Source organism: Prionailurus viverrinus, chromosome B2, assembly GCF_022837055.1.
Source record: "Prionailurus viverrinus isolate Anna chromosome B2, UM_Priviv_1.0, whole genome shotgun sequence".
In the NCBI taxonomy this organism is placed as follows: domain Eukaryota; kingdom Metazoa; phylum Chordata; class Mammalia; order Carnivora; family Felidae; genus Prionailurus; species Prionailurus viverrinus.
Window position 1 is genome coordinate 53,916,440 of NC_062565.1, and position 17,304 is coordinate 53,933,743.

The window sequence follows — 17,304 nt, forward strand, 5'->3', positions numbered from 1 at the left end:
GTAGCTCCCCCCATAGTGGAGTGAATAGTGACTCCTTCTAAAGTAGTGTGTTGGGTCTATTCCCTCCCAACCCCCGCCAAAAAAAAAGTACAGTGTCAGGTATATTTCCCAAAAGCAACACTTAATATTTTATGGATTAAAATATCATGAAAAAGGATTTCTTTAGACTTTTACTTATTTGAATACACTTTTATATAGTTTGAAATGCTCTTAAAAAACACATTAGTTCTTCAGTTAAAATGGTACCATGTAACTGAAAACCGACCTTCCGCCACCCTCAGTTTTTACCTAGGGCAAGAGATTGTGCCCGTCTCTATACAGAGTACCTGACTCAGTACCAGATCCTGGGACCAAGAGTGGTTGTCATAACTTTTTATCATGCATAATTCTTAGGGAATTGCATGATTTAAGAAATTTGCTTTCTATGGAGACCAAGGGAATTCTGGAAAATTGGCACATGCTACTGAATGTAATTTCTGTGTATATCATAAACTACACATTTATATATCTCTTAAAACTTTCAGATGAAACATATTTGATCTTTAAAAAATGAATATAATTATTTTTGACTTCTAAATTATTACTAAAATTCTTTTTTTCCTTTTTTAAAAATTTTATTTTAGAGACAGAGAACACACTCACGTAAGCAAGTAAGAGAGAGAGAGAGAGAGAGAGAGAGAGAGAGAGAGATCTCCAGCAGGCTCCATGCTCAGCACAGAGCCCAATGCAGGGCTCAATCCCATGACCTTGGGATCATGACCTGAGCCGAAATCAAGAATTGGACGCTCAACCAACTCAGCTACCCAGATCCTCCACATTCTTTTTTTTCTAAATTCAAATATCCAATCATCTAGAATCAGTGAAAATAAACTATTTTGTGACCATATTTAGTTTACTGTGATTTAAATTGTGAGTGACTTTATTAATCAGCATATAAATCATAATATGACCACTATCCTTCTATTTAATACCACTGTGAGGAAGGTTTAGGAAAAGAAAGCCATTGTGGTAGTAAAGCAGGGATCTAGACATGAATTCATTTCATTAATTCATTTATTTTTAAAAAGTACTGAGAGTATCTCTCATGGCAGTCAGGGTACAATGTCCTGGTAATTCCACAAATGGAATAATCTCCCTAAACGAGACTAAAGGACATGAAGCTTTTAGCCTCCTTAGGAGCATCTCATTCTACGGTCCTACAACTATAAAATATAATTAATTCTACTCCAGTATTCAAGATTAGACAAATCCTCTTCTCTTCACCATTGTAGTTCCAAAGAAGGTAGCAATTTATGGAGATAATCATTCTGTTCAGTGGTTCGTCTAGTTTCAACCCACCCAGTCTATGTGGCTGTGGTTACACTCCAGTGTAGCTACTACTCAACACAGGTCAATGTGATCCCAACATGGAGAATGAAAAAAAAAATGTAATCAAGAAACCTGTTGAGTGCAAAAGCCCATTACATGCTTCCATAGCACTCTATATTTTTGCTCTGAAATATCACATTTGTCATTACTTTTCAATGGCTATAAAACACTGACTGTACCCTGAGGACAGAAATGATCTGTCCAGCTCACCTCTAAAGCCCAAGGCCTAGCTCTATGCCTGATGCACAGTGGGCAGGTAGTAACTGCGTTATTAATAAATAAATGAATTACTCCTGAGGGAATTATTTTTATAAAACCAAGTGTTGAGATGTATCTGGTGACTACAAGACCTTACCAAGGGAGGAGGGAGGAGAGCGGCACCACAGCCCTTGCTACCTGTTCACATACATGATAAACATAGGAAAATGACAGTTTGAAGAAAAGCAATATCAAAATGCAAAACATCAGTAATTAAAGACTTTGCTACTTCTTCAAAAGACCGGAAGTATGTAAGTTACCGTGTTTCAGCTTTACTAAGCAATGCCTCCCATCTACTGTCCAAGAGACTCAGCTGCTTCAGAATCTTTGCTTTGTCTGCAGGTTCTGCTGTTGCAGCAATTTTTTCTCCTTCACGTTTGATTACCTCCACAGTCGATTTGCGGTCATCCAGCAATCTTTGGAGAAGCTTGACACAGAACATTAAATACCAGAAGCAAAAGGGGAGGCAGGAGGGACAAAGAAATAATTGTGTTATCGGAATGGAAAACACAGTCTAAGTACTTTTGATATGTGACAAAATACATATTCTGTATAGATTCACATAAAAAGAAGTAGGATTTTAAAAATGGCTCATTTTGTTTAGTGATTCATTTCTATTGTGTCAGACACTGTGACGGGGGCTTTTCATAGCAGATAAAACTAATATTGATAAGCCCGCTAAGCCATTCACTATTAATTTTTAATATAAAATAATAGGGTAGAAGGTGCTGCTTCAGTATAAGTCCACTGCACAGAAAGCGCAAAATTCCCATTACTGTAAAGAAATGGGAATACCTTAAACATTCAACAATCATGTCCTTTTGAGATAAGCTTAAGATATTATAAATCATTACTGTTTTCAAAACCTCTCCCCATGTTAAATCATTATAGAGAGGGAAGTTGAGACTCAGACCAACTTCACAAGCCAGTGATGCTAAATCTAGAGACTCTGGCCTCCCTTTACTAGGTGGGACTAGCTCCTACAATCCTTCATTAGGATAGAAATTAAAAAAGAGACTTCAAGTATCATGTCCAAAATGAACGGGGAATGGAACAAGTCAGAAATCCCCCAAAGCTGGCTAAATAAGACTAGTATTTCAGGATTTAGAGGCAGAAAAAAAAAATGCAATTTAATTCTAAGAAGCATTTCAAAAAACTCAGAATGGAATGTTTGAAAGAAGTGGCCAGACCCAGGATTACTTTGCTCTCATCTAATCAAAACAATTATTTCATGAGCAAGTGCTATGCATAAGCACTGGTCAAGAGCAGTGAGGAAGTCACAGGTACGTAAAACGCTAAATACTTCACTGATTCCTTATTCTGACCCTGATGGATAATTAAGGATTAAAGAAATGTACAGTTACCTAGAGGTAACAAGCTAAGACAGCACCCTCTCCCTTTCACTTTGAGACCGCCAAATCAGGTGGTAAGAGGAACCAACATGTTTAAAAAGAAGAGGAAGAAACGCAAACTCTCTTGACACAGGTTAGAGTCATTAGAAAATCAACGAACCACAGGTGATTGAGGCAGTAGAGAGAACTCATTAAGTGGATTACTTCTGATAAACTTTAATAGCAAAGCCTCTAGCAATTAAGAAAGCAAAATCCACATCTAGGTCTTGTTGGTTAAACATAGTTCATTAACTTTGGGAGAATAACAAAGGTTTAAATTAAATAGTGAATGGTAGCAATTATATTGCCATATATAATATTATACATCCTTATTACTTTATTACATTCTTATTCTTTATTACTTTATTACATATTATGAATTACATACTATTTAAAAATCATTTTTTATGTTTATGTTTCTTTAATCCTTATCTCCAAATCTATTTCTAATAGGTTAATTCCCAACATACTAGAGTCCTCAAAGAATTTTTAGAAATAGTACTGAATGTCAAAACTAAATTAAGCCTCTTAATCCATTCCTTTCTTTTTAAGATTCCACACAGGAAAAACCTTACCAATGTGCTGTGTGCTAGGCCCCTCCCATGTGCCATTTCAAGTCATGGCTGACAAATTAGTACTGAAAATGTCACTAAATACGTCCTAACTGACCATCACCATCTGGAGCACAAAATGGTTTTTTTGGTATGTTATCATCCCTTCAGCAAGTGTGTCTTTCTTTCCAACTTGGTCCTGTATTAGTAGTGTCAAAAGACACAACACATTCTTTAGCATATATGAATCAAATATTTGCTTCTTTCGTACAGGCCGAGCCACAAGAAACGGCCTGTATTTAATCTATAAAAAAAAAAAAGGAGTGAGAAATGCAGGGTGCTAGTTATGGAATGAGTAAGTCACAGGGATAAAAGGCCAGCATGGGGAATATAGTCAATAGAACTGTAAAAGCATTGTATGGTGATACATGGTACGTCCACTTTTGGGGAAAATAGCGTAACATATAAATTTGTTGAATCACACTGTATTCTACACTTGAAACTAATGTTACATCGTGTGTCAACTATACTTTTTTTTAAAAAAAAAGGCAATTTCATACAGATCAATCTGCTATGTAAGGGAATGACGACATTTCCGCCCAAGTTACCTTTTCAGTGAGTGAAATCTTCCTTGACGACTCTACTGGAAACTGCATACATACCCACCCCCAGACTCCACTCCAGCACTTCCTGTCCATCCTTGCTCTGTCACTTCCTACTTATCTCCCACCCCTGCTTTATTTATCACTTGCTAACTTACCACCATGTACTTACTTTGTTTACAGTCTCTCCCTCTTCCTCCCTGTCCACTAAACCTTAAACTCAGTGAGGAACTTGCATCTTTTCTGTTCAGGGATCACTGCCAGCAGCTGAAACAAAGTCTGAAACCTGGCAGATGTTGAGTATATATTTGTTGAATGACTAAAAAATAATACCTAGAGCATCAACAACCAGTCAACTAGAATATCCTATCACTACAGAGAGTCACAAGGTAAATCTTTACTCTCATGGTTATGATGGGACATGAAACACAATACAGAAGTATCACGAACTTACTTTTTGCTCTTGTATCTGGGCCTTCACCACTTTGAACTCGGCTGATGGGGGCTTCTGGTTGGCCACAAGCTCCTCAGTGTCTGCCATCCAGCTAAGCAGGGACTCCAGGGCGTCCTGGAAGCGCCCACAGTGCAGCAGTGCCTCCTGCAGCTGGGCTGCCCGCTGAGCTACCTGCAGAGTTTCCGTTGCGACGGCTTATTTACTGGTTTCACAGAAAATGCAGTTTGCCCACCAGCCACCACTGTTCATGCTCATCTGCCCATCTGGTCACAAATTTTCTTTTCCAGGGCATCTGGGTGGCTTGGTTGGTTAAGCCTCTGACTCTTGGTCTCAACTCAGGTCATGATCTCACGGTTTGTGGGTTCGAGCCCCACAGTGGGCTCTGTGCTGAAAGCATGGAGCCTGCTTGGGGTTTGGCCTCCCTCTCTCACTGCCTCTCCCCCTCCGTCTCTCAAAAGAATACATAAACAAACATTAAAAAATGCTTTTTCTTCTCCTTTTCACTTAAAATCTGCCCAAAGCACTGACAGTGGCCAGGACTGTGGTGGAAAGGAGTCAAAGTTTAGCAAGTAAGCCAGGAAGAAAAGGTTACCATCCCAAACGGTAATGTAAAAGATGAAATCTTTGAGACTTTGGAAATACCCACTACATTTATGATTAGCAATGAATAATTCAAATATTTTAAGATTACCGAAAGAAACAATGTCTTAGTCATTTTTATTATTATCCTTTGACTTCATATTTTATTTCCTACTGATGAATATTTTAAAAGACTACATTAAAAAAACTTATAGTAGAGAGAAACAGATTTTTATTTTGCTAGGAAAATTGCCTGTGAAGTATCCAATTAAATTCTGCTAGCTCCAAGTCCTACAGGCTTTTTGGACAAACCGGACCCTTTGTATTCTAGTAAATGGAGTCTCTGTGTCCTACACAGAGATATCCTATTGCCCTTCTCACAGATCTTTTCCTTCAGGACTGAAAAAGTAGTTGGCAAGATGTTTTAAGCACTATTGAATATATTTGCACCTGACACTACATTCCAATTGTGTTTGAAGAGCACTACAGTACGAATCAGACTTTAAAGAATGATAAACGTAGTTCTGAGATCTGGCCACAATTGCCTAAGATCTCAAAGCACAGAAAACTACAAGAACAAAAACCACCACCCCCAGATAAGCACAGTCGTCCCCTAACAATGTCCTGATAATTTACGTCATGCAAAGGGCTACCATTGTGTTTCAGCATGATCTCCTTAAGACACCAGAGCATTGTCTTCCAGTGTTTTCCCTCATGGGCATTTAGAAAAAAGTGGGATCTACATCTCATAAATGAAATGCCATTTAGAGTTAATAGTCTATAGTGAGGGTGGTAAACCCTTAGTCCAGGACTGAAAGAGAGACACGGTGGCTTTCACTTGCACAGCGTGACCTATTATACAATGTAAAGTTAGTTGCTGACATTTGAAAATTAGGCTTCACAGAAAAAGTGAGATTTTCAGGTTCCTTTGAAAATAGGCAGACTATCTGGCAACAGTGAACCTAGATCCCTACATGGAATGATTTGCTGGAGCTAAGTACTGGCTGTACCTTTGAAGGTGTATGTGCTCGCTCAACACAAGGTCATGAATCACGGGCCGCCTGCCATCACCCTGGCACTACTGGGCCTCTATGAAAGTCAAGTTAACGGCAGGGAGAGGTCCTATTTCACCCAGCTTACTTGTTTCATTTATGCTGCCCACTGAAGCCCTGTGGGCATCCAAGTTTGGGCTGCCGAGTTGACAGCAACATAAAAAGGTAGGCATGTTTAGGGAAGTTTAGCTACTATAAATATGATGAGTCACAACAAATGCTAGAGAATAATAATCAACACAAATGACAATAAAGGGAATGGAAAAATTACCTTCTTATTGAGAGTCTTCCACCGTGCGTTGACATCATCCAGGTCATGCTCCAAACCCTGGGTGCTGGTGCTTTTAGCAGCACTCTGAATAAGGCCCTGACCTAACCAGTTCACATCTTGCTGTTTAACCTGCAAAGGTTCAATCTCTTCTTTTTGGAATACCTGCAGTTGGAAGAGCAATCATTTATATAAATTACCTTATCTAACAACCACCAAATACAAACATTTGTTCAATGATCGAGTATCGGTTATCAGAGTTAAAAAGAATTTTTGTTGGCTATTCATATGTGACAGCTACCTTACGAATAACAGTAAGAAACTAAACTTAATATAAATTCATATTATCAAAACCACTCAGGAATTTTAAAGAATGATATTCTAAGTACCTTTAATCAGATTACCTATAAAACCAAGAAAAGAGTTTGTGTCCTCTCTCTACTGCTTCATTAGCATAAACCAGATATTTTCTATCATTCCAGTATAACTCTAGTAAAAACAGTATGGAAAATGCAAAGGGGCAAAATGGTAAGATGGGCCCAAGATCAGTCTTCCTGGGTATGGACCCTTACAAGCTCCTCTAAGGGTAACTGCTACTAGCTGACAACTGAAGTTTGAGACTCAAACTGGGAAAGAAGATAACTGACAAGACAATGAGATGAGCCGAGAGGTCAATCTATAGCTTGCCAGAGGAGCCCAAATACAGAGTTAGGAAAAGAGAAAAGACTTAGGCAGGCATAGTAAATAGAATAGATCCTTACCCATCCAGCCCCCTCAATGCCTAGTGAGATGCCAAAGGATTTGCAAGAGCACAGAGACCTCACCCCACAGACGTGCTCACACACGTGGCCAGCACAGCAACTCCAGTGACTCTATGGTCACCCCCTGTACCGCCAACCATTTTCCCACGCCCTCCCTCTGACTCTCAGTCTCATCCAACTAACAGTCCTCCAGTGCCTGTTACTGGCAAACAAATCTCATGTATTAGAATAAAATGCAAGTTCCATGAACGCAGAAAGTTGTCTTGCTTATAGTCATTCTATGTCCTGGACTTACCACAGTACCCAGCATGTAATATGTACCTAATAATTATTTGCCGAATACGTGTCAGTACAGAAAAACTGTATTTACATCTCGGAGTGGATGGCATTAACTCCACAGAAGAGAATACTGATAATACGTTAACTCTTTCATAGACATACAAATGTTTAAAATACAGGACTTAAAGGATTCCATAAAGAAAAAGAGATGAATTTAACCAAAGAAGGGAAGTTTCAGCTAGATACTAAGACACGACCGAGTTTGGGGTTTGAGTCATTACACCACAGGGCACCATATGACATACCAGTAGTCCAAGTAAATAAACAGCCAACAGAATATATGGAAACATTAAAAAGGCAAGTAACAAAATAATACTTAAAAAATTACAGAGGTAGTATGGAAAATAATTTTACACAGTATGGAAAATAATGGAGAGGCTACAAGAAAAACTGTCTAGACTCTGGCCTAAGGCATGGCGCACAAGATAGTTCTGTGTTATTGCATGTATGAGTAAATTTAGGAATAGCAAACAAATAAATGATCATTTCCCTTAGAAGTCTCTCTGCTAAAAGCCCGAGTTTCTTCTTGTATATAAAATCCTTATAGACAATTTCCATACTGGCTAATTGTTTCTATACAGCAGTGCTGAATATAAAAAGTCAATTACACATCACCAAAGAAATAAGAACTCCTCAAATCACTGAGGAAAAAAAAAAGTTTTCATAATTTTGTGGCAAGGTGGTAAAAATAGAATTTGAAACTGAGATGCTACTTCTTTTCTATACCACTTTCTAAGTTAACTACTTCTAGGAACTAAGAGCTCTGGAGAGGTTTTACTACTTACAAAAAAGAAGGAGGGACAGTAAGAAAACTGCTGCATTCTTAATTCCAGGAACTTGTCTGGTATAGAAGGATTCAGGGAAAAGTTCTACATTTCCTGTCAGATAATGCTCAGGGCAAAAAACCCTAAGATAACATTCTAGTAAATTGCCTTAACCCCTGATCTTGGTGTTAAAGAAATCAATTTTAAGGCTGCATATCAGAGTAGGTCTGGGTGAGTCGTAATTTTCTGAAGTGCTACAAAAAATATACTAAGGGTTAAAGAAGAAAACTACGAAGGAATCTGTATATTCCTAAGGGCTCAATTACTTCCTACAAATAGACTGCAAAATCCTTTACATTAAAAAAAAAAGTACTTTTAAGCCTTTAAACTAGTATGTCATCTCACGCAAGCTGAAGGAAAGGGCAACGCTGCCTAGAGCAATGACTTCATAGGCTGGGAAGAGGAACGTTTCTGATACTGTCCAAATTCCTTATCTCTCAGTGGTAACAAATACCTATGAAGAGAGACTTTCCCCCTAATCTAACCCATAAGTACACAAACACAAAGCTTAAAATAAAATAAAATTACCTCTGAGGCAAAGTTTACCAGAAGAGCTTTGTAAAAATACCAAAATAGCTGAACTTCAATCCGAGTGGGAAGAAAAAAATTACAGGCTTGACAAACAGCCTCTACTTATTACAAGGCTGCACCCTTTACTTTCTTACCTCCTTCACCGCTCACAAAAAGTTAGCAGCTATAATGACTGCAAAATACAGCACAGCTTCTCTACTTCCGTGTCCAGAGCTACTGACAGAATTCTGATTCTCAGCACATTTTAAATGTCCTTAATTTGAGTAGCCTACTTCGCAGACCACAACAATAGAATACTGTGTGTTTGTACCTTCATGACTAGGCCTGCTCAACCTTAATAAATACAACAGAACTACCCTTAAATGGCAGAGTCTTAAACCACAATTTGTGTAAAAGCCTCATGTTCACATAAACTCACAGTGGAAGCGCTCTAAATGCAGGGGAACAGCCTAGAACCTGCACAACCAACAGTGGGAATCTAAACAGCTGGGAATAATCATTCTTAAAAAAACGTCCCTAATTAAGTTGTTACAATGATCCCCTTATCAATACCTGGCATCTGGTGGGGTATTAGGCAAACTCCCAAAATAGACGACTGGGTTTGATCATTATTAGAAACACTAGTGACCACTTTAAAAAGGAACCACAAACGCCGGCATTGCAGTCTCACATTCCCCATTAATTACCTGAGCTGACTGAAAGCCATTACAGACTGTGTCCAATATTCCTGCCTGGGCCCTTGCTTTTCTGGAAGCTGCTTGCTTTCTTACTGGTATGAATTTCGGGGAACACTTTATTGGGACCACCTCCATCTCCCGGGAATAAAGGGGCACCTCCACTGCCTCTTTAGATGCAACGCTGGATTCTTCCGAATCATCTGGTGTCAACACGGTCACATTTTTTACTAAACTCGTGCTACCACAATCTGCATCGTTTCCCTCCACATCTGTGAGAGAGAGATGTAAATCCTCAGAATTTTCCAGAAATTTCCCACTTTGTGCCGTGATTTGGGATTCTCCTGATCCATAGGTTTTCCATTCTTCTCCAGTGTTAGAAATACACTGGCTTTCCCCATCTCCTGACATAATCAATGGATCACACTTTACAGTGCTCTCTTCTAAATCATTCTGCAGAAAGCAATTTTCACCATGGATTTCCCTTTGACCATTTGCACCTTTTGTTTCATCTAGTGGAGGAACATCCTGCAAAATCATTTTGAAATTTTCATCAGGGTGGGCACTTCTACATGAAAGCAATGGGATTTTCTGCTCACTAATGGAATAAACAGAAAAAAATGGCCTGTATTGCTCTGCCATATGAATATCTTCAGCTGAAGATAAGCTTCTAATTCGTGACTGGTCTCCAGTTAAAATGCCCTGTTTTTCTTCCCTCTCTGCTGGAGGGCTACATAAACCAGAGTCATCCTCCTCCGACGTTAGAGAATTAGTACCCCATCTGCACTTGGTGGCCTTGGGAACAGCATCTGACATATCAGTAGGTTCAACAAAAGAGCTTTCACTTTTGTTTGCATAATCCATAAAATTGGCTGGGACAAACATTCGCCATGACCGTCTATGTTCTTTCTTTTCTGCATGGGACTTGGCTTTGGGTAATCCGGTGGTTCGAATGATATCACTATTTAGTTTGAGGGCATCAAAGATCATCTTTTCATCTAGTTTGTTAGCTTCACGACCTCTCAGCTCAAATACACTGGAAGAAGCAAGGGCACCGTTAGAGCATAGAGAACTAACATCCAGTGTTCTGTGACTGTAGGGTAAAGTCCGATCTGTAAAATGCCTGGAAGAGAGGCTACCCTTTGAACCAGAGTCTATCTGTTCATTCAGCCTAACAGTATCATAGATTGACCGCTGTGGGACATAACAGTCTTCGATATTTAGGTCCTCCTCTTCTTCACCTTTCCCTACACATGGGGGATTCTGACGTAAACAGTCTGGTCTGCTGAGTGGCTTCCCCATTTTGTAGACAATTAAAACAAATATTGCAGCTCTTGACACAGAAAATAAGAAATAAGGTAAAGCATCTTTCAAAAAAGTATACTTCTGGACAGCACTATGAAGTGTCGTCAGCATAAAGATACGCTCAAACAATATAGGTTGTGATATAGGAGGTGTTTAAGGTCATCAGTGCATCAGTCTTAAATGCAACTATCCTTTTACCTGGTTGTTTTTAAAATGATTCTTAAAAAAATAAAGTGCATTGAGAACAAAGAACAGAAATCTCCTTCCTCCCCCCTTCCCTTATCCCCCCAGGTTCCCTTTCACATACTGCAAAACACAGAAAACAAACAAACACACACACTTAACAGTGGCTCAAACACTCAAAACATTCCACTGTCAGTCCATTTCCCTTTTAGTCTAATTTTGCATCTGAGATTTCCAGGTTAAAATTTCCAAATGAGCAAGCATTTTAACAGGCTAGGCTGAATGTTAATATCGGCAGAACTCTGGTTAACTGTAATCCACTTAAAGAAGGCTTGCAAAACTCCATCTCCTTTATAAATAAACCATGCTTCAGAAACTTAAAAGACAAACACAGGGACCATGTATTGTTCAGGTCAAGGCACAAAAACAAATCCTCAGCGAAAAATAAGTTGTCGAATGCTGTTAAGAAAGTTAAATTTTTCTTTTACTTTTTTTGGGTGTAGCTATAAATAATCTTGATTCAAAAGGCAGTTTTTCTTCCCATATTAAGCTTCTTCGAGGCTACCCAAAGGAAAAAAATAGACTTTTGGACAGCCAAGCCAGGACAATCCAGCAACCGTTTAAAGTAAACAGAAAGCATGGTGTGCTATAAACTCCCCTTTAAAAAAAAAAAAAAAAAGAACAAGAAAAAAGAAAGTCATTTCCAAAGAGTCTTATCTGATCTTCCTTAAGGCTTATTCCACCTGAGGAAACTGTAGCAAAGAAGAGCTCCGGGTTTCCTCTAAGGCACAAGCAGCGTAATTCACATTCAGCTCAAAACCAAGTCTACTCTAACCTTTGAAATTGACCAATTGTGGCCGCGGTTTGGCTTTCATTTTAGCTACAGCTGGAGAGAGGCAGAGGTGGCCGGTGGAGGAGGCAGAAAAGGAACTCCAGCAGGGACGTCCTGCGCGGTCCCCAGCTCCTTAGGGCAGTACGGTCCCCGGGAGGCATCCTCCCGAGCCAGGGCGCTTCCAGCAACGCCCTCTCTCTTCGAGCAACAGCTGCTACGTCCCTTCGCAGAGCAGCGCTCCGGGCATGCAGCTCCCTCTCTTCGCTGCTACGCCCTCCCGCGACTTAACTTCGCCGTCATCTTTTCTTTGACTCCTGGCCCCCTCTCGGGAGCCGGCGGGCTGTTTCAGGGGGAGGTACCTAGAGGCCGAGCGGCTGCAATGCAATAGCTCGGTGGTGACATCAGCGCACATCAGACCCAGTCATGGAGCTGGGGAGAGGGGCGGCTCGAGTTCAGAGATCCTCGAAATCCCACCAACTATGGAGTTCAACATAGGGAGAGATCCGAAGGGCTTGCAGAGGCAGAACCTGACACCAGGGGCTCCCCGAAGGTATCCTTTCGTCAACGCCGGTCACGGCGCTCATTTGAATATTAAATAGCGGGGGCGGAGGGGGGGAGGTAAGAAGAAAGGGACTACACAGGTCACCACCTTTCGGCTGAAACCACACCCTCATATGCTGCAGTTGCACACCGTTTAAGTAGCATTTGCGATGCAAAGTGCGGATCACTTTGGATCCAATGTTGAGTCATTCCTTTTAAAAGCCCAAGTTCAAGTCTAACTGTTCTCCAGAGCAAATTATTCCTGTGGGCACGGCCCTGAGCACCGCTGCCATGAATATCAGTAGTTACTAATAACCCCACACAGTCCCCTGGAGCTTAATGCAAGGCCCAGGCAAAGATCAAGGGCAGTCAGTAACTCTGGATATTTAATAAACAAAATCACTTCCACAGATTGTTATCTATTGAACGCTCTTTGAAAACACTGAAAATAAATTCAGCAAGAAAAACCTTAACCTCTGTAAGAAAAATTAATACTTTTAATTAAATATTATAAAATCTATCTATTCTTTAGTTTACAAAATAAGCAACATTACCAGAAGTAGCAGAGTTACAAATAAAGGTAGATTGTTTTTTCTCACTCTCACAAAACAATCATCATTTGAACATAAATGATGTGGCAGGGAACTTTTGTACTTTTAATAATAACAAAATTATTATTCCAAATATGAAATACTGTTCCAAAATTATTTTTATAAACTTAAGTATTAAATCTTTTAAAAAAATCTATCTGTAACCGGAACTCTATATGTAATAACACCCATTCAACAATTATTTGATGCAATTCAGTATGTGGCTATCAATCATTAGGTTGGGGAAAAAAAAAATATATATATACATATACACACACACACATATATAGCCATCTATAAAGAAAAATATGTATAAAAACACCTATCAATATCACAGTATCAATGCCCATTTTCATAGTCAAGAAGTGAAATATTTCAACAAGCACTAAATCCTATGGTACTTAAGCACAGAGGCTATTGTGAGATGCTAATAAGATTTTTAAAAAAGTGCACACGGTTTCCTTGTTTGAACAGTAGATTGGGAACTAGGCTGAGAATTAGAAGAAACCACGGGTTTTACTCCCAACTGTCACTGTACTGATATGTAAGACTGGAAAGCTGTGTATTCATGATAATATTAATATTAAATTTTCCATGAAATGTGGATGAGTACCTTTCCCTAAACATTCTGAGATCCTCAAATAACTTTTCCCAAAAATGGCCCCAAATCACCTTAAACTCTAACTCTGAATTATTAGCACAATATTATTTTGGCTTTACATAATGCTAAGAAAAGCAAAATGTAACCTTCACAGTTGAGGTGGCTAGTGTATTTTTTTAAACTACACTTTTAAACTACATATATAATTTGTTCATAAATACAAGCATCATCAAAAAGTGCTATCTATCAAACACCACAGTAAACACTGGCAAAACACTGGTGCACACCCCTGTCCTTATACAATTTCTTATACAAGTCCTTATACAAGGACACCCCTGTCCTGCAGAGATACAGCACCCCTGTCCTTATACAATTTATGGTACAGTGGAGCATACGGATGGGAAAATGGGTACAATATACAGTTTGGAAGTAAGGAGTGCTGTGGAAAAATGCTCTTTGGTGATTATGTTTAAGTACATGCCATTTATTTAATAACAGAATTCCTGTTTTATTAAACTAATTTCAACTAATCCTATAAATGATGAGCCTAATAATTCTGTTTCAAGTTAAAATTTGAACTATTAATGTTATACTGGTAGTTATGACAATTATATACATACCTACATGTGTTTATAAAGATAAGGATATATAGATATACCTTTGTTACTTAAAATCACATTCCAAAAATCTATCTGGATAACTAAAGAACTCTTACATTTAGAGCAAAACTAGACTGGTTTATCTCTTCCTCCCAAATCTGACTTATTTACAGCTACTTTATTTTTTTTTTTACTTTTTAAAAAATGTTTTATTATTTTTAAGCCAGAGAGAGACAGAGCATGAGTGGGTACGGGGCAGAGAGAGAGGGAGACGCAGAATCTGAAGCAGGCTCCCGGCTCTGAGCTGTCAGCACAGAGCCTGATGCAGGGCTTCAACTCACAAGCTGTGGGATCATGACCTGAGCCAAAGTCAGACCCTCAACCGACTGAGCCACCCGGGCGCCCCTGTTTACAGATACTTTAAATGTGAAAGTTTCTGATACTAACAAAATTAAGCTATATTAAACTGTTAAATATTAATCATTATATCTAGATCTCTCACATTTTCATAAGAGAGAAATACACAATGAATAAAATAAGCAAAGTTTTTCTGAAAAATAGTCAACACTGTTATTTCATATATACAAAAGTCATAATGTTAAATGTTCCCCAAATGTGACTTTACTTACTTTATGTTGCCTACTAGATGTGATCTAGCTAAAGTATCTTCTAAAGGCAGATGATTTTGGAAAAGCACACAAATTCCAACTGAAAAATGAGCAAAGTAGAACCACATTCTCATTTTATTTTTCTAAAGTTAAATTAAGTCTTTGAAAAGAATAATTACTGAAAACTCTTAGAATTAAGTGCAACAATCCATTTCATAGAAAAGCTAAAGGCTAATTTTATCAACTGATACATGGAGTTTTTAGAGCTGAAAGACTGGCGATATTAAGAAACTCAATGTGCAGTAAGTAGAAAATGTGTGAGTAAATGCAATATTATCCATGAAAACTGACAGAAGTATTTTCCCGGCCCAATGGCTTGCTACTGAAATCTGGATCAGAAGGCAAACAAGAAACATGTGATCTGTTGGGGTTTTTTGTTTTTTGCCGTGATGCAAAAATAAGCCTTAGGAGCAACAAATTCTGTTCTTTCTCAAACAGATGCACCACTAGATAATGAAAACTGAAAGAACCCATGTTTTTAGTTTTCAAACTAATAAACTTCTTCACATAAATGACTAAAGGATTTTTGAGGGTATTTATCAGATGGATATGCAATAGCTATTTATTTCAGTGGAAATAGTTTATATTTAAAATAAAGTAGGATATGCAGACCCCACCACAAAGGAAATAACTTTAGAAACACTTAACAGATTTACTGTTTGATCTTGATGGGAATTTATCTTGATGTGAATGTTAGCTAATAGCTTTAATCGGCACTTGCTATTTTTCCTGTGAGTTACGGAAATACTGTTTTTCTTCTATCTTCAATATGGTTTTCAGATGACAGTGGATAAAAAAATTCTACCTAACATAAAGTGATTCTATATGTAACATTATTAATTGAAATATATGCATATGTGCACTGTAACTTCTAAAAGGTAAAGTTCTTTTTTTAAGCCATCCAGTAAGCAAAACCAATGCACCTGTTAATGATCCCCTTCAACTTCCTTCAGAAAACCAAAAACCAGACAAAACCTGAAAACACTTTTCATACTAAAACACTACCAAAGAAATAAAGTAGTCTTAAAATTAAGGTGATTAAAGGCAAGTGAGGAACAGGATAGGTGAGCACAGAGATTTTCTCAGGGTATTCTGGTTCCTGGACAGCTCCAAAAGCTCTTCCCTTAACTTACAATCACAGCATTTACCTCTGTGAGACACTGTTTTATGAACGACTGTAGATGGAGACAACCGTTTATAAAACATTTACAGGTCAAACTTTTCTTAACAGGAAACCAATGTGTAATTTTATAGCCACAAAGCAAATTCTGTCTCACATGCACAAAGACACACATGCACCTTTAAGCAACTTTCCACATTAATAAATTATGTAGAACACCTTTTATCTAAAGGGACGCCTATGATAATGACAGTAGAAGCTGCAGTTTTGTGCTCTTGGGGGATTGCTTTAAAATGGTGATACAGGTTTACCCCGTTAACATCAAAACAACCAAAAAAAAAAAGAAAAGAAAAAAAAGAATCCCCATTCCTACCCTGCCTTATAAAATCTCTGGCTAAAACTGCCGTCAGAACAACCTACTGTAATTCCCCAATCTTAATTGAAGCAAGAGAAGAGAGGACCACGCAGCATAAAGAGTGACAGCGTTAGTTAGCAAAAAGCAGGAAGAGAACCCACAGTGCCAACTTCCCTTTAGTCACTCCTTTCAGTACAGTACATTCTCGTGTTTGATGTATGAAGCGGGGCACCCCTGTGTTATGCTATGTCATATTCTCACAGGAGAATATGAGGGATTACTGATAGCACACAGATCAGCGCCGGCTCTTTGTGGCATGATTATGGTGGTCTCTGCTTGGGTAGGATTTCTCTCTTACCCAGCATGTATGATATTCCTTCTTCCTAAAATCTTAAATTCCATGTTGATGTAGCTGATTGAATGATGTGATCTTCCCATAAGGTCTATGCATCAAGTTATGGTTTCTATAGTGAGAACATTTTCATTTTTAAAAATACTAGAGGAAAAGCATCGTGCAAGTGCCTTGCTAATATACTCTAATTAACAGAAGTCCAGTCAAGTAAGAATTTTTTTCCCTAAGAAAAACTTCTTATGCAACAGCCTTATTTAATATCCTCCTGTCCTCAACAAAAATGGGGAACGATTTGTCATGGGCCTCTACATAACAACACGGGCACCCTCTTTAAAATCCACTGTGTTAAAGTGTATCTTTGGATAATTTTATCTTTAAAAATATGGTGACATCACAGACATTGTTTTAGGATCATTTCATAAATATCTTAGGAAGATATTTGGAAAGTGATTTATTTCAGCAATACTATTTACAAATAAGGCTCAAACTGCCTGGTTTCACTTGTCT

The 17,304-nt window shown here is 38.5% G+C and overlaps 1 protein-coding gene across 25 annotated transcripts in view; it reads right to left on the reverse strand.

The window, feature by feature from the left end:
* The window catches only part of DST (dystonin), a 372,684-nt gene that overhangs the window by 74,210 nt on the left and 281,170 nt on the right, over positions 1-17,304 (reverse strand). For all 25 annotated transcript variants that reach the window (XM_047859452.1, XM_047859460.1, XM_047859447.1 and 22 more), the window contains 3 exons: positions 6,527-6,688; positions 4,625-4,795; positions 1,887-2,053 (listed from right to left, as the gene is read on the reverse strand). In XM_047859452.1, the coding sequence (XP_047715408.1) occupies positions 1,887-2,053; positions 4,625-4,795; positions 6,527-6,688 (500 nt within the window). The remainder of the gene's footprint in view (positions 1-1,886; positions 2,054-4,624; positions 4,796-6,526; positions 6,689-17,304) is intronic.